The 18,192-nt window shown below is 42.3% G+C and overlaps 2 protein-coding genes across 10 annotated transcripts in view; one reads left to right on the top strand and one right to left on the bottom strand.

Annotated features, from left to right (window-relative positions):
- Positions 1-954: 954 nt before the first annotated feature.
- LOC139033288 (uncharacterized) lies at positions 955-15,037 on the bottom strand. Its single transcript, XM_070462223.1, has 4 exons — positions 14,614-15,037; positions 14,118-14,512; positions 13,449-13,592; positions 955-1,952 (listed from the first exon to the last, which is right to left on the bottom strand). The coding sequence occupies exons 1-2, from the start codon at positions 14,618-14,620 to the stop codon at positions 14,244-14,246; spliced, it is 276 nt and encodes a 91-aa protein (XP_070318324.1). The 5' UTR covers positions 14,621-15,037; the 3' UTR covers positions 955-1,952; positions 13,449-13,592; positions 14,118-14,243.
- KLHL13 (kelch like family member 13) overlaps positions 13,439-18,192 on the top strand; it is a 189,496-nt gene continuing 184,742 nt past the window's right edge. For 2 of the 9 annotated variants that reach the window (XM_070462219.1, XM_020881545.2), the window contains exon 1: positions 13,439-13,522. The gene's annotated coding sequence lies outside the window, so the exon portion shown is untranslated. Of the gene's footprint in view, positions 13,523-14,139; positions 14,224-14,327; positions 14,417-18,192 lie in introns of those variants that run through there. The other 7 variants (XM_020881550.2, XM_020881543.2, XM_020881551.2 and 4 more) reach the window with 5 other exon arrangements.

The following is an 18,192-nucleotide window of genomic DNA, read 5'->3' as shown; positions in this document are numbered from 1 at the left end:
CTTCCCCAGTGGTCTGTGGTAAAGAATTTGCCTGCAGTACAGGAGACACAGAAGTTGAGGGTTCGATCCCTGGGTTGGGAAGATCCCCTGGAGGAGGACATGGCAACCCACTCCAGTATTCTTGCCTGAAGAGTCCCATGGACAGAGAAGCCTGGTGGGCTACAGTTCATGGGACCGCAACAAGTTGGACACGAATGAGCATGCACCCATTGTGATCTGGGTTTGGTCTGGGTTGGGTTTATCTGGGTGGAGTGTTAGTAGGGTTTATGTCTGTGGTTGGGTTTATTCATTTGTCTGGTGGTGGTTGGCTGACTGTCAGCTGGGGTGGTGGAAGAATCTGGGCCAAGTGTCACACTCCAGCAGGCTACCCTAAACTTCTTCATATGGTTGATGGGTTCCACCAGTAGCAAGGGAGAGCAGGCTCCAATGCGTACGTGCTTTGCAAGCCTCTGCTGGTGACATGCTTGCTTATGTCCCACTAGCCAAAGCAAGTCACAGAGACAATGTGAGAGGCCAAGCTCAGAGTTACTGTGTTAAAGGACTACAGGAAGACCATGGGTCCAGGGAGGTATGATTCAATGGGGGACATTACTATAACAGTAATTGCTACCATTTCTAAAAAATTTCCATTATTTTCTCAAAGCATTGACATTAAACAAACTCAACTCATGGTCTAGCAATTCTGTATACAACTGAGAACTAATGATAAGTTACAGCTGTTGTACTCTGATTTGGGCTTACCTAGTAGCTCAGATGGTAAAGCATCTATCAGCAATGCAAGAGACCCAGGTTCAATCTCTGGATCAGGAAGATCCCCTGGAGAAGGAAATGGCAACCTACTCCAGTGTTCTTGCCTGGAGAATTCCATGGACAGAGAAGCCTGGTGGGCTACAGTCCATGGGATCACAGAGTCAGATATGACTGAGCGGCTAACACACACACATTGTACTCTGATTTAAAGCTTTAACACCACTTAATATTATTATGGAAAAAACAAAGACATCTTATCACAGCTTCTTATTACAGTTAGAATAACATTAAAATTTCTTGACACAGACCACAGGCTGTCATCAGTTTTGTTTTCATCCACGTTTTCACAGTATCATGCTCTATACCACTCAGCCCTTAGCTTACTGTCCTTCAGCTATAATGGCTATTCTTCTATTACTTTAATCCATCCAATTCATCCCCACCTCAGGGTTTTTCACTTGCCATTTCCTCCCTGGAATGGCTTTCCCTCAGATCTTAGATTGGGTGGCTTCTTCTCTTCATTCAGGACTCAGTGCAAATTTTGCTTCCTAAGAGCATTATTTCCTGACCATTTCTTTAGAAATAGCTCCTCCCATCTCAAATCACTATCTCATTTCTCTTGTTTTCAGGTTTTTTGTTTTGTTTTTAAAGAATTTTTTAAAATTTATTTGTTTATTTTTGGCTGCACTGGCTTTTGGTTGCTTTCATCAGGCTTTCTCTAGTTGTGGTGAGTGGGGGCTACTCTTCGTTGTGGAGCACAGGCTCTAGGCACATGGGCTTCAGTAGTTGCAGCACGGTAGGCTCTGTTCTTGTGGCGCACGGACTTACTTGCTCTGTGGCAGGTGGAATCTTCCAAGGATCAAACTAGTGTCCCCTGCATTGGCAAGCAGATTGTTATCCACTGCACCACCGGGGAAGTCCTCATTTCTTCATTTTTCCTTCATGACACTTCTTATTGCCCAAAATTATCTTGCTTATTCAGTTGTATTTGTTGTTGCTGTTTAGTTGCTAAGTTGTAGGCGACTCTTTCGCGACCCCATGGATTGTATCCCGCCCAGCTCCTGTGTCCATTGGATTTCTCCGGTCAGAATACTAGAGTGCATTGCCATGCCCTCCTCCAGGGGGTCTTCCCGACCCAGGAGTCAAACTCTGTGTCTTCTGCATTGGCAGGAGGTTCTTTAACACTAGCGCCACCTGGGAAGCTGGTAGAACACATAGCAGATACTCAATACTCAATAAATATTTGCAGAATTAATGAATAAATGAACTAAAGGCCTAACATATTCAGTCTTGACCCAGGAATCCTTGCCTTTAAGATGAGGAGTTGGGTCTCTAAGATCCTTTCCAACTCAGAAATTTTATACTTCCCATTCATATAACTCAAGTTTTAGGTGAATTTTGAGCAGAGGGGGAAAAGCTGACTATAACAAGGATCATGGTAATAAATATGCATTTATTAAATATATATACTATTTATTAACTGTTTCCTGTTGGAAAATCTGTTGTAGTGATTTTCAAATATATAAAAAAAGGTAGGTAGAGTTTAGGAAGAAGAATGATAGTGTAACTTAAGTTGAAAAAAACTAATAGATATTCTTTTTACTATATCATTACCCAAAGTATCTTAAAACATTTTTTTAGTTTTACTGAGATATAAATGACATATAACATTATGTAAGTTTAAAGTGTATAAATGTGATGATCTGATATATACTCAAGTATCTTGAGTAAAAATTACATATAATAGCTTTTTCATTTTCCACTGAGAAGGCCAGAGCAAGGCAGAGGCATTAGAATACTAACATTTTCATCAAAATGATGCAGCCTAAATTCTGGAGCCACTCTGCTCAGGATCAGTGTTCAGCTCTGCCTCTTAATACCTGTGAATCCTTATGGAAGTTATTTAACCTTCGGTGCTTCACATTGCACCTCTCTGAAATGAGGACACTCATGACACCTACCTCATAGGATTGCTGTGAGGATTAAATGAGATAATGTTTCTAAAGGGCTTAGAACAGTACCTGGTCCACCATAGCACTCAACAAATATTAACTCTAGTCTTTGAGAGTAATAAGGGAAACAGTAGTGTGTGTCACATCAAAGAATGACAAACAAAAATGTCCTAGAGTGAGATGGGAAACTTAAAAGAGTTTAGAACCTTTGTAACATTCCTGAGGCTGCACTGCTAATTACTAGCAAAGAGTTGGGCGAGATGGGTGTGGCTACTTAATGGGGTAGCTCCTGGCTGTACATATTTCATGCGTGGGGAAATAGTTGTTAAAAAATTAGTTTTTCCAAGAACGTCAGGAAAGTTAAAATTCAAGTGAAATACAGTTTCCCGTATCATGAATGTTATACATGGAGTTTGGATATAAACCCCACACATATATGTGGAGTTTGGATATAAACCCTACATATATATGGATATAATGTGGGGTTTATATCCAAACTCTGTATTAGGTTGGAGAAGGGAAAGGCTGCCCACTCCAGTATTCTGACCTAGAGAATTCCATGGACTGTATAGTCCATGGGGTCGCAAAGAGTCGGACACGACTAAGCGAGTTTCACTCACTGTATTAGGTAGTTCCAGTCCTTAGGGCCTGCATTAAAAAGAGAGGCAACCTTAAAATCATTTATGTCAGGTAGATAAATCACATTCTAAAACTTTAATCCCTGAGATAAAGTGGGTGGTGTGAAGATCCAAGGATCATTTAATCATAATACAGGACAGCTTCATTAATATGCACTTTACTGATTGAGAATCTGAGAATATGCAGACCAAAACTGAGATTTTGCCCTCTTCATGGAAAAAAAAAAATAGGGCTTTCCCTAGAAGCTCAGTTAGTAAAGAATTTGCCTGCAATGCAGGAAACCCCAGTTTGATCCCTGGGTCAGGAAGATACCCTGGAGAAGGCAACGACTACCCACTCCAGGATTCTTGCCAGGAGAATTCCATGGACAGAGGAGCCTGGCAGGCTACAATTCATGGGGTCGCAAAGAGTCAGACACGACTGAGTGACTTTCACTTTTCATGGAAAAATAAAAACATTGTCAAGAACATCAGTATTATAAATATGACTGTATTAGAAGTACTTAAAGTAATAAATACTGTTGATGTCCTCTTCTACGTGCAATTGGTATGCTAATACATTGAGCTGTCTAAAAAGTTGTCCAAGAAAACCCCGAATGAACTTTTTCGCCAACTCAACAGTTGTTCATAACAAAACATAATTATTAGTGACTTGAGTTAATGACTTAACAATATTTGTGTGCTCCCAATGTGCCAGGCTTCATTTGAGACACTGGGGTTCACCAACAAACAAGACACGCCTAGTTCATTCCTCCATGAGGTTTACATTCTAGCACGAAGGCAAATAATGGCTTACATTAATGGGGTGATACTATTTGAATACAGGGTGCTGTGGGAATATTACAGAAATATCCATTCTAGTCTAAGATATGAGAAAAGGTCATCTGGAGAAAAACATTAATCTGAGATCTGGAGATTAGCAGAAGTTTCTTGGGAAAAAAGGACTTGGGGCATGGCATGCTTAGACAGAGGAAATAGCACGTAGAAAGTATTAGATGACCTTAGTTGGCTGACTGTCTGCCTGATTAATAGAGCGGGTCTATCAAGGGTTTCTACGAACTCTTTGCCAGTCTAATTTGCACTTCTCTATATACTTGAAAGTAATAAAATTGTTTTTCTTTAAAAATATTCATGTGATTCCAAATCCTTACAAATTCAGACAAAGCATTGCTTTTATTTTTAAAATGTCTTCTGTTCTAAACTTGATACACTCAATGGGTAATTCCTGCTCCCTATTTCTCTTCTGATTGGTCAGAAATCTAACAGCTGGTCTTCCATATGCAATTAATCCTTTAGAATTTTCATATTTTTCTGTACTATCACATTTGCCATTCTATCATATTACTACATAATGCCTTTGTAGTTTATTAGTAGCACTTAGCAAAACCTTTAATGTGTAGATAATAAAAATTACATCTTCTATGTCATTTCTTACACTCATAGGGTATCGTGCAAGGGGAGTGCTGCTGGAGACAATTCTCTGGTATATGTAAGTATATAATTTTAGGTTATTTCAGGTCAGTAAACCAGATCTCTAAACTTACCATGTCCAATACAGTAGCCACTAGCCACATGTGACTATTGAGTAGTTAGAATGTAGCCAGTCCAAGTTAAGATGTATTGTAAGTATAAAATACACACTGGATTTCAAAGGCTTAGTACAAAAAAAGAGTAACATAAACTATCTCATTAACTCTTTTTTGTAATGATCACTTGTTGAAAATATTTTGATTTCATTGACTTAGATAAAATGTTATTAATTTCACCTGTTTCCTTTTACTTTTTAAAACGTAGCTATTTGGAAATTTAAAATTCCATGTGTGGCTAATGTTTTTGGCTCACATTATATTTCTGTTGGCTGGTGCTGCTTTAGACTGTTTTATTTTGTGGGTGTTAGCGGAGGCTGAGGCTAGGCTAGTCTGAAGTTGTTCTGTGGCTATTAGTAGGCATGAGGCATCATCACTGCTGATTAGAGAAGGTTTGACTTTTGGATAGAATCAGTTACTGAAACTGATCAACAACTGCGGATGCAATGGAGACTTTGTTGGGCTGAAAGACTGGAGAAAGAAACTTGATCAGATGCTGTGCAGGTCTCACCTAACGATAAGAGGCAGAGACCCCCAGCAATAGCATGTTTATGAAACTGGGACCATTGTTCCCAAGAAGCTCCTGCTACTTACTTTGCCGTTGAAATCTTCTAATGTAAAAGAAAGCTAACCTGAAAAAATAGAAGGTGAGCCTCCCTATAAACAAGTTCCTATAGTCCCATTTACTATCTTCAAGAATGAAGAAGGCAAACCCTGTTAAAAAATACTGTGCAGTTCTGTAGTGATTTTCATCTTGAAGTACCTTAGTAATATTAATTTGCTATTCATTACAGTTTGTGAAATGTTGAATAGTGTGTTACTATCCCATTTACATGCTGGAGAAGAGTCAGAGAATGTAAAAGACTTGCCCAAATGACATAGTATTTAAGGGAGCTCACCTGTTCACATGGAAGAAGTGATATAGAAGTCTTTTCAAAAGTAGTTTTGACATCATATTTTGCAGCTAATTATTCTGTGTACCCCTTAACTGCTTATGGCTGTGCGTGCGTGCTAAGTAACTGCTTATAGTCTAGTAGGGGGAGGCAGGTATGGACAGAATACCAGAGAGTGTTTCAGGTGCTCTGGTGAGAGGAGTGGGTTTGAGATAATGACAGTATCTAAAGACTTCTTTTTTTTTTTTTTTTAAAGCTTTTTCCTGTGGACCATTTTAAAAAAGTCTTTATTGAATTTGTTAGGATATTGTTTCTGTCTTATGTTTTGTTTTTTTTGGCCATGAGGCATGTGGGATCCTAGCTCCTCAACCAGGGATCGAACCTGTACCCCTGCATTGGAAGGTGAAGTCTTAACCACTGGACCACCAGGAAGGTCCCTATAGTTTCTAGGACTTCTGTATCACTTCCTGTGTACCAGGTATAGTTCTAAGTGCTTTCATGTACAGTAACTTAGAATCCAATAGATGAGGAATTATTAGGATCCCCGGGTTACAAAATACAGGTGGGCAAAAAGAGATTCAGTCATTTGCCCAAGGTCACAATGAGTAGCAGAACTTGGATTCAAACCCAGACAAACTTAGCTCTTCACCACTGCACTGAGGTGTGTGCACTGTCCCCCGGGTGGACAGAAAATACTTCCTAGGGGAAGTGACATTAGCTCTGAGTCTGATAAAAGGAGAAGCTGTTTGCTAGGATGCAAAGAAGGGGGCATTCTTATGATGATGATTGCAGGAGCAGAGTCCTGGCAAAATAAAGCAGTCCCCACAAAAGAGACAGGTTTAGGGAAAAGGAGAGGGGAAGGTGGAAAGAAGGGGCATAGATTAGGCCCAAGCCGAGTTACAGGAAAAGGAAATGATTGTGAAAGGAGGAACCTTAAAACTGTTGACAAAGTGAGATTAGTGCAATATCTAAGGATTCATTTACCAAGGCTCCTGCATTCCCCTTTAGCACAGACAGCTGAAAAATCGTAACTGTATTTAAGTCACTGGTTGTGTAACCCTGGGCAAATCGGTTGTGTAACCCTGGGCAAATTCTCTGGGCCTCAATTTTCTCATCTGTGAAATCAAAGGCCAAGATGAAATGGTCTCTGCATTCCTTTCTAGCTCCAGTCTCCTGATTTCTATGAGTTCTAATGTGCAAAGAAGAAGCAATTTGACATTAAATGACATATTTAGATTTGCATTTGAGAAAGATGACACATTTTATACGGTAATATCATGGTACATTTTTTTTAAAAGGCATCTTCAGTTTTATTATTTTTTTTCAGTTTTAAAATTCTATACTTGCTTTGGACACTTCTACTTAAACAGTGTCACTGTACTCCACTCTCTTATGCTTAGCACACCTACCTCTCTGTTCGTTCTGATGTTTTCTTGTTTCTCACTTTGAAGTGACCTCTTTTTTTCCCCATTGTTCTTTTGGTGTCTCCTCTAGTAACTAAGGGCTTCCCAGGTGGCTCAGTGGGTAAAAATCTGCCTGCAATGCAGGAGATGGTTCAATCCCTGGGTCAGGAAGATCTCCTGGAGAAGGGAATGGCTACCCACTCCAGTATTCTTGCCTGGAGAATCCCATGGACAGAGGAGCCTGGCGGGCTACAGTCCATGAGGTCACAAAGAGTCAGACACAACTGAGCATGCACCAATTGTAACTGAGTCTTAAGTGATAACTAAGTCTTTCATGAGTCTAGTGTCCTCTGAGTTTTCTTAACTGTTTCTATTGTTTTAACTACCATCTCTCGAGAAATATATTCTAATTAACTGCTCCAGTTGTGTATCTCTAGTAGACATAGTCTCATTTAGAAATGACATGCCTGGAGGGGTTTAGGGGGGGCAAAGTGGGTGAAGGGGGTCAAAAGGTACAAACTTCCAGTTATAAAATAAATAAGTCATAGGGATATAATGTACAGCATGGTGACTATAGTTAATAATACTGTATTGCATATTTGAAAGTTGCTAAGAGAGTAGATCTTAAAAGTTCTCATCACAAGAAAAAATTTTTTGTAGCTATGTATGGTGATGGATGTTAACTAGTTGTATTGTGGTCATTATTTCACAATGTATGCAAATATCAAATCATTTGTTGCACACTTGAAACTAATGTAATGTTATGTGTCAAATCTCAGTAAAAAATTTAAAAATGACTTGGCTAAAACATGACTCTGCATCAAAATTTCTCTAAAGCCTTTCCTATTTATTAGAAAGAAAGTCACACTATTTCCTTCTTTTAGTCTCAATATAGAAAAATCAGAAAGTACATAAAAGTAAAAGAATATAATAATCCCCAGAAATTCCCTGGCAGTCTAGTGGTTAGGACTCTGGGATTCCAGTGCTGAGGGCCCGTGTTAGATCCCTGGTGAGGGAACTAAGATTCCCACAAGCTGCATGGTGCGGCCAAAGTAAATAAATAAATAAAAGTAAAATAAAATTGAAAAAAAGAATAGAACCAACATAATCTCATACCTGAAAGAATAATCACTGTTAGTATCTTATTGTATAGTTTTCTTAACTATTTCTCTGTATGTGTATACGTGTGTGTGTGTGTGTGTGTTTATTGTGGGAGGGGTATCATAGTACCATTTTGTAATCTATCATGAGTATCTTTCCATTTCAACAGATAAAATCATGTATTATTTTTGAAAGAGTGTGGAGTATTCAGTTATATATTTACATATTTAACCAAATATCTGATGTTAGGATTTTATTTCCAGTTTACTGATATGACAAAGTGTGATTGTATGAATTTCCACTACTTGTGTCACACATATGACACACCCCACATGCTTGGTATAGTGGTTACTTGAACTTTCACAGGTCTCCTCAAAATGATTTTATTAATTTTGAGACCAGATCTTATATTTATTTGTGTCTCTCATAGAATTTAGCGTTGGCCTTTCATATGGGAAACGTTCAATAAATAGTTATTGAATGAATGGACAAATGAGGTGCACATCCCCAGGCAATCACTTACCTGCTTTCTACCACTCCAGGTTTGTTTTCATTTTCTAGAATTTTATATGAATTGAATCATATGGTATGTGCCCCTTTTTGTGTGGCATCTTTCACTTAGAATAATTATTTTGAGATCCATCCAGGTTGTTATGTATATCGTGTTGTAGCACGCTGGGGAGACAGACAACACTTGAGCACCACTTTCTGTAGAAGCGTGCCAATGAAACCTCTCCATCACACAGAATTTATTCTGAGCCTTTGGTGCATATGTCCCTGCCTGCTTGATCTCTCCTCTTGAGTATCTCAGGAACAAAGGTAACATGTCTCAAATGGACCTCCTTACGCAATACAGTCCCCCACCCCACCCCCTCAAAAAAAAAATACCCCTCCAAAATCTGGTTTCTTCAGTCTTTCTCAGCATAGTGAATGACATCATCTTTCATCTAGTTGAATGGGTCTTCCTAGTTGCTGGGTCATCCTCTTAAATATATTTCTGTTCTCTCCACCTTTTTTTTTTAGTCTCTTCTGCTACCACCCTATTCTAAGCTGCATCGCCACTTGTCTGCCTACTGCAGCTCTTCCTACCAGTCTCACTGCTTTTGCCTTTGCCCCTGTCCGACTCAGAGAAGTCATGCTGATTCTCAAACAGACATTGCTTCTTATCACTCTCACGCTTCAGAACGCTCAGTGGTATCCTTTGCACTCATCCTATAGTTCTATTTTTAGAACCCTTTGATTCCAAAGTGCCCAGGACATTTTTTACTTCTGACCCTCCCAATTTGAGCTCCTGTAAGAATGAAGTGCATAGAAGCTGTGTTGAGAAGCCAGCTCTGAAAAGTTTTGACAGAAGAGGGCAGGGTTAGAGTCGTCCCAGAGTCCTGCATGCAAGATAGAGTTCGTGTCGTTTATGGCTAATGTCATCCTTGATGTTAGAAAATCTGTTCAGCTTCTTTAGGTCCTTTCCTGGCTTTGAGCTCGATCTTGATCTCTCCTTGAAGCCCAGTGAAGAGCTCACTGCTCTAAGGGGATGAAACATGTTTGTTTCACTTAGAAAGTCCATATTTATTTCTATATTTAAACACACACACCACCAGACTAGGCTACTTGTCTAGGTTATTTTGTGAGCCACAGGGGAATAGAAACCTTCTTCCTTATTCTGTTTCTTAATTCACTCTTTGGAGTAAGTCAGGGGCTTAAGCAGGCCCCCTGTGGGCTCTCCTTAAATAACAGTTCCATTCAATAATGGACCAGAAGAGTGTTTGAAAGAAACGCAAATTGAGCAGAGAGGCTAAAAAAGGTGTCCTGATACTTTTCAGTTTGTTCTCTAATCAGAGTTAATGCAATCGAAACCCCTTAGTTTCACATCTATTAGGCACACAGCAAGCTGGCAAATGCTTCCTGAGGGACTAGGCCTCAGCTGTGGCTGGGTGCTCCGTGGCATGTGTGCACGTGTGTATGTGCGTGTCCATATCTGCCTGCATGGTCTCTGTCTTCTTGAATTTCCATAAATATATAATTAAATTCATCTTGTCAAACCACTAGGGGACTTGGTGGCAGAATTCTAAGATAACCTCCAAGATTCTTCCCCTCAGGTTTACACACCCTCTATATTCCCTTCCCCCTGAGTGTAGTTGAGATCTATGGATATGTTTGGTGACCACTCTGATAACTGTTGTTGTTTAGTTGATAAGTTGTGTCCAACTCTTTGTGACCCCATGGATTGTAGTCCGCCAGGCTCCTTTGTCCATGGGATTCTCCAGGCAAGAATACTAGAGTGGGTTGCTGTGCCTTTCTCCAGGGGATCTTCCCAACCCAGGGATTGAACTCATGTCTCCTGTGTCTCCTGCATTGGCAGGGCCACCAGGGAAGTCCCACTGTGATGATTAGGCTACTTTATATGAAAACAGTGAAGAGATTTTGAAGACGTAATTAAAGTCCCTTCTGGAGGAGAGAGAAGTTCTCCTGCTGAGCATGATGAAATGAACAGCCCTGTTGTAAGCTGACTATGGTGAGGGGCAGTCTCTAGAGCCTGGAGATGCCCAGGGTGTCAGCCCTACCACCCTGAGGAAATGAATCCAATTACCTGAATGAGCTGTAAAGAAGACTCTGAGCTCCACAGGTTAATGCAGCCTGGCTGACACCTTGATTTCAACTTTGTGAGACTCTGAGCATCAACCCCAGCTCTGCTCTGCTTAGACTTCTGACCCCCAGAAACTGAGATAATACATGTGTGTAGTTTGAGACCAGTACCAGGTTTGTGGCAATTTGTTATGCAGCAATTAACAGTTAACTAATACAGAGGATATCCAGCTGCCATTTCAATTTTTCACTGTTATATGGGCTTTTTTGTTACAGTAGACACAACAAAGTAGCACAGACTGGATGGCTTAAACAACAATAAGGAGAAATTTATTTTCTCACAGTTCTCATAGAGCCTGTGTGTCTGAGACTGAGGTGTCAACAGGTTTGGTTTCCTCTGAGGCTTCTTTCCTTGCCTTGCCGATGGCTGCCTTCCCACTATGTCCTTACATGGTCAGTGTGTACGCCTGTGTGTATCCTAATTTCCTCTCATAAGGACAACAGTCATGAGTAATTAGGGCCCACCCTAAAGATCTCATCTTAATTTGATTACCTATTTAAATAGTTTATCTCCAAATAACATTACATTCTGAGATACTTAAGATTCAACATATGAATTTGGGGGCCGGGGTACAGTTCAGCCCATAATGTGTACGTGCGTGCTCTGACTCTGCAACCCCAAGGACTATAGCCTGCCAGTCTCCTCTGTCCATGAGATTCTCCAGGTAAGAATACTGGAGTGGGTTGCCATTCCCTCCTCTAGGGGATCTTCCCAACCCAGGGATCGAACCCTCATCCCCTGCATTGCAGGCAGGTTCTTTACCACTGCTGAGCCACAGGGGAAGCCCTCAGCACACAATAGCCATCACCATTTTCAGCATTCTTTTCACCATTATTATTTTGTTTTCACTTGTTTTCTTATTTCTTGAACCTCTGTTACATCTCCCCATTCTTCAGAGTTTGTCCTATTTTATTACAAACTCTTTGTCTAATTCTTGACATTTTTGGCTACAGGGTAACTTGTGACATCTTTCATAATTACATCCCTAGCTTTTAGTGGCCAATCAGTCTAAGAAAAACATTGTCTTACATTTTATACATAATTTTTACAAGTTTACAAGGTACTTTCACATGACTTTTTTTTTTTTTTTTGAAACCTGGAACAATGCTATGAGGCAGATCAGTCCAATATCTTCATCACCCCATTCTAAATTCAGGAAGATGCACTCAAGAGAAATGGTGGTGTTAAGGTAACATAGCTCATGTCTTCTGACTCCAAATCAGGGTGCTCTGTCTGCTAGATTAACTATTCAAACCATTCTAACCCAAACAGCAACTAATTCCTATCAGATAAGTCTATTTGTAATCTATCTTATTCCTATCCTATTGTTCAAATGCAGATTCTATAACTGCCCCCATCCTTGCTATGTATCTGGAAGGTATTCTCATAGTGTGAATTGGGGAGGCTATGGCCACACGTGATTACCCTATTTTCCCATTATTTCTGTTTGAAAACGTATTGTAAAACTACCCCACTTAAACCTTTTTATGGCCGGGATGAAGCAGTATCTTGGATGTATTTCATTCTGCTGTATTTACTTGTTTATTTTTAACTTAATGCGCCAGATTTTTCATACACACTGAAATCAATTGCTTTAAACACATCGCATCAATGAGACTGTAAACTCTCCTAACAGGTGCTTTCTACCTAACAGGCATTTTGTGTGTAACATAGGTATACGGTGATAATTATTAAATAAGCATGGTGGAGAAACCAATGAATGCATGCATGCCTGTTAACAAAGATGCATTGTGTTGAATCCACTGACAGGCAGGTAAAAGAGAATATAAATTCCACGTGCATTTGGAGTTCTCTCTTTCTTTTTACCAGTATGGTAAAGTATAACAATGTGGTGATAGCTTTAGTTCTTGCCAGTTTTTGAGTAACTGATTATTTCAAAGTTACTTAAAACGCACTACTAGAATTTTAGTGGGGGGAATTTGAAATACCAACTCAGCAACGTTAAGCTCTCAGACACCTGGCTAGTTTACTGGTAGGCAAAGAGAAATATTAGAAAATATAAAGAACTACCGTCCCACACCCACCCCATCCCTTTCCTTAAAATACAGTGAGTGAACTGGTTGCTAACAGCACGCTCCCATTATTTTTCTGAGGAGAAGTCTGAAATTATAAGAAGAAAAGGCAAAGGAAGAAGTGTAAGAAGGTGGCCCCAGGCTATAACCGTCAAGAAGGCAAAGAATGAATAGAAGACCTGCAAGGGGGAAAAACAGGCTTGACTGGGGTTTTTGTTGGGGGCTTGGCTGGCAGAACTGGGGGGAGAGAGTCAAGACTGACTCAGAATAGCAGCTCTACCAGTTTGGGAAAGAGCGTGGCACAGCGGTTAAGAACCTGGGCGCTGGAATCACGCTGCTTGGGATCCTGGGCCCTGTTCTGCCCCTTACCAATTATGTAACCTTGGGCAAGTAATAATTTGACTTTGACACCTCAGTCTGGGCAGTTGTGAAATGGAGACAACACTACCTGTGGACCTTGCGGAGTAGGTGTGAGAGTTCAGTGCGTTCGTAATTCAGCGCTGGGTGCTTAGCAGACGCTGGGTAAAGTGTCGTATATGTTCTTCTTTCTTAATCGTCTGTACTTCCCGCGGGGGGAAAAGATGAAGCGCATCTGAAGAGGGATGAACAGTAGTTGCGTGACATCCCGGGTCAGGCTCCTTCTGAGGTGCGCGCCCCACCGAGGTGAAGCGGCGGGAGCGGACACCTTGCGCCCGGGCCCTCGGCGCCCACGAGGGGCCGCGACAAGCGCGGGCAGGAGGCTCGGGGCGGGGGCGCTCCTCCTGGCGGGCGCGCCGTGTCCCCGGATATTTGACAGTTTTCACCTCTTCTGTCTTGGGCCCCAGGGGCCGTGTGTGCTCTAAGCCGAGTGTCCTGGTTTCGGAGGCGTGGGGGCCACTGCGCGGCCCGCCCGCCTCCCGCCCCTCCTCGCCACGCAGCGGGCGGCCGCGGAGTTGCGCTCGGACCCTACACTGGGTCCTACCCCAGCTCCCCCGCCTCCCGCGCAGGCGCCGCCGGGGCCGCCCCCGCCGCCATGTTGCCCCCGCCGGCGCGCTCCCTCCCCCTCCCCTCCTCAGCTGGGCTCCCGCCCCCTCCCCCCTCCCCCTACTGCCCGCCCCCCGCCCCCCGCCCCCCCTACCGGTGAGGTCAGGCGGAGGCCCCGCCGCTGCGGCCGCAGCAGCGCCGCTCCTATTCCGGGGAACCCTGGGGACGGAGCGTTTCAAATCAGCGGAGCGGCGTTCGAGGTAGGGTCCGTGCTCTCCGCCTACCGGAGAGCGAGGCGAAGTGACCGGGGCGAGCGAGGGGGTGCGGAGGACTGGGGGCCGCTGCCTCGCCGCAGGACGGAGCCCCGGCTGCGCCGCGCGCGACTCGCTGGTCGGCCCTCGGAGCGCAGCGGCAGGCGGACGGGCGGCGGGACGCCGGGACGCGGCAAACAAGGTGAGGCAGAGTCCTGGCGTGGCAGCGGCTCCCTCGGCCGCCTTCGCGCTCCGGGGACCCGGCGGGGCCAGGCGGCGCGCGGTCTGGAGTTGCGACCTGCAGGCGGACAGGGGGTTACCTCCGTTCCTTGCACGCCCTCCCTCCGTCCCCACAACCCGTTTTCTCTCACTTGCGGGTGTACGCCCTCCTGCCCGCACCTCTCATCGCTCCCTCCCCGACTCGCTGGCTCCGCCCGTCGCCCGGTTTCTTGGAGGACCACTGCGCCTAGTTTTCCTTTCCTTCTTTGTTACCCCTCTAAGATCTCCTCCTCCGGGGCTGTCGCTGCCCTTGACGCTCTGGGGTCTCTCTGCCCGCCGCGGGCCCCGCTGTCTCTTGCCTTCCCACAGTTTCTGCTTTGTGGCTCCTAATCCATCCCTCCCTCCGAACCTTCTAACTTGGGAGGCTTCGCTGCTGGCTCCTGAGTCAGGAGCACCCTCCTCTCTTCCTCGAAGCTTTTAACTCTGCTTTGAGCGTCTTCATCTCTGAAAAGTCTCGGCTGCTTTGGATTAATCACAGTTCGCTAATGATTTTCTTGGAAGCTTCCAGTCTACTGTACGGTGTATTGAGAGTGATGGGAACGAGCCTTTAGTAAACATCATCTAAAGAACTGGCAAGTTTGTTTTTTCCCTAGTGTTCAGTAACTTAGTCCAAGAGCCACAAGCACTGAGAATGGATGTATGTATGTTTGTCTTTAATCCTAGCACATGGTCCTCCGTCTGATTCTTCCCACGCTGCCAAGCAGGCCGTAGAGAGAGACAGTGGGAGGGACCTTGATGCTTGGCTCCATTTCTCCTGCAAACTGGCGTGTTCAGCGTTTCGGTGTTGTCAGAGGACTAGTAGTTTGGGATAAAGTCACTCAAGTTAGCCTAAGCTGGCTACCAAACCCACTGAATTGGAACTGACAGACTCTAGGGTTTAAAAACTGACTCTGTTGGGAGGGTCCCTGGCTTTTTTTTTTTTTTTTTTAAGAAGCCACAATTTCTTACTGCAGATCACATATTTGTATGTACCCTCAAGAAGCAGAATTTAAAAACCATGTCAAAGGGACGACATTTCTGTTTGCTGAAGTCAGTTTCACACAGCACCAGCCTATCGCCTTCTCCCCGTGCTCCCATACTGAGGTTCGTTTACTCACTTCCATGCTCTAATTAGCTCGTGAAGAAAATTGAATGAAGAAGCTGGACGTGGAAGCAGATACAGTGAACTAGCACAGGCCGACCTTGGCGGCTGTGTTCCTGGAAATGGGCTGTATCCAGTGTTGAAGTTTGAAAACTGAGAAAAATGAAATAATCCATTAAGTAGTTATGGTTATGACATTTTATATTTAAAAATATTAGCTTCCTTGTCTGCATTTTTAAAATTAATCGCCTTACATTTAACAGTGATAGAATTGTTTACTTGATGTGTGACCAGGTGTTGTCATTGACACAGTGTGCACTAATTGGCAATCATCTCAGAAAAAACCAAGTTGTGAATGAAGGTGACAGCTAAATTTCACTGTCCTGGGAGCATTTTTTTTGGCCATGAGACAATGCATGTTGTTTCTGCTGCAACATCAAATGGTGTATCTTTAAAACAGATAAATAAGAGCCTCAAATTCCCAGTGCTTTTAATCTGCCATTTTTATAAGCACCTTTTAAGAAAGGGTGGTGTGACAGTATCAAGTTTATGGTGATGCTCTGAGGAAAGTGGTTTTCACAAGAATATTAAAGAATATTTATATTAAAGTTAATATAAATATTAACTGATCATCAGTTTAGTTATATGGCTTTCAGTTGATCTGTAATTTCCCTCATTCATTTGGTAAATTTCTGACTTCTCTTTAGTTCTTTTGAAAAATGGATATACTTGGGAAAGGGGATTTATACCAATAGGCCTACCCTTCTAAATCTGTAATTTTCTTGGCAACCCTTTCTGGAAAGATACACAAACTTGCCAACTGTTTCAAAGAAAAGAGTTTATATTACTATGTCATTTTTTTTTCCTTTTGTAATTATTACTGATACTAGGTCTAAGCTAAGATTGCCCTAATATGAACTATTTATGTTTGCCAGAAAAAAATAAAGGTGGATATGAGTTTGTCTTAGGCATTTTGCTCTGAATCTTTAGACTCTTACTCAAAATGTGTTTGATAACCCACCTGGTACATCCACGAGTTATCAAACTGGATATTTCCGATGTTAGTAAACATAATTGAACATAATTGCACTTTGCTGCTGAATTCTCTTTTTCATTTCTTTACATTTTAAATTACTTTTCTTCATGTAATTTGACTTACATTAGTGAAATGAGACTAACCAATTTTTTTAAATTGTTTGATTTTATTGATGTTTAATAAACTGCTACAATCTCCTTGAAGTATTTTCTTCTCTTAAATCCATTGGTTGGAACTGGAATATTTTTCTTGCCGTGAACTAGCACAACGACTTGTCAGGTATCCTCAGATCTCGGGAAAAAAATGTAGAAAGAATTTTGAAAAATGAACAACTCTAGAGAAAACATCTCAAAATTAGATGAAAAGGTTTTCTCAAGTTACTGACATTCATAGCAGTCAGCTCTTAAATATATTCTTCATTCATTTAATTTATTTTACAAAATCTGTTGGGAACCTTCTATTTGCCAGGCCCTGTGCTAGCCACAATGGTAAATTATAAGAGGTGTAATCCTTGATCTTCTGGAGTCTCACGGAGACTATATTCCACCAGAGAGTATGGACAGTAGGTAAGGAAACAAATGAAGATCCTTATAGACGGTGGTGAGAACAATGGTGGAAATACTATGAGATGGAGAACTGGGAAGGGCCTTTTTAGCAAGGGTGGTTTGGAAAGGCCACCCTTTCCAAAGGTGACCTTTGGACAAAGATGTGAAAGAAGAGAGATCGCTCTTACCTTGTCAGCTTACCTCATCAAGAGCTGAGAGAAAAGTAAGAGCCAAGACCTTGAGGCAGAAAAACAAACTTGAGATATTTGAAGAACAGAAAACAAGCCAGGGTGGATGGAACCTAGTGAGCTTTAAAGGAGTTAGGGAGCCTGGAAGGAGTCAGTAATAGGTAATGCAGGGCCTACAGAGTCAGAAATAATTTGATTCTCAAAAATAGCGGGAAACCATTGGAGAGTCTTTGTTACCTACTTTTCTGTGGAAGGTCAATGACTGAAAAAAAAATTAGTGCATGTAAATAAAATTTGTTTTGCAGAGGGTAAATAGAATATCTTAGCTACTCAATTGTTTAAGAGAATGAAAATCTCTGATATGTATAAAATAGGTAATTGACTTCTTTCTCTCTGCTTAGATAAGGGAGTAAGGGGATGGGAACTTCAAGGTGAGTAAGTTATGAAGCAATTGAGTTTGTACTGTCACATTGTCCACCAGAGCCCTGCGGTAAGTTGTCACCAGCCTCATTAAAGATCAGATCATCGTTCAACTTAAGAATTTGTTTGGGACTTCCCTGATGACTCAGTGGCTAAGACCCTGTGCTCCCAGTTCTGGAGGCCTGGGTTTGATCTCTGGTTAGGGAACTAGACCCCATATGCTGCAACTAAGACCCAGTGTTTGTGTGTGTGTGTGCGCGCGCACACACCCACGCTTAGTCATGTCCTACTCTTTGTGACCCCGAGGACTGTAGCCTGCCAGGCTCCTCTGTCCATAGAATTTTCTGGGCAAGGATACCAGAGTGGGTTGCCATTTCCTACTCCAAGAGCTCTTCCCAACCCAGGGATTGAACCCTTGCATCTCTACAT

Source organism: Odocoileus virginianus, unplaced genomic scaffold (genome assembly GCF_023699985.2).
Source record: "Odocoileus virginianus isolate 20LAN1187 ecotype Illinois unplaced genomic scaffold, Ovbor_1.2 Unplaced_Scaffold_1, whole genome shotgun sequence".
Classification (NCBI taxonomy): Eukaryota; Metazoa; Chordata; class Mammalia; order Artiodactyla; family Cervidae; genus Odocoileus; species Odocoileus virginianus.
This window is presented reverse-complemented; position numbering and strand designations above follow the sequence as displayed.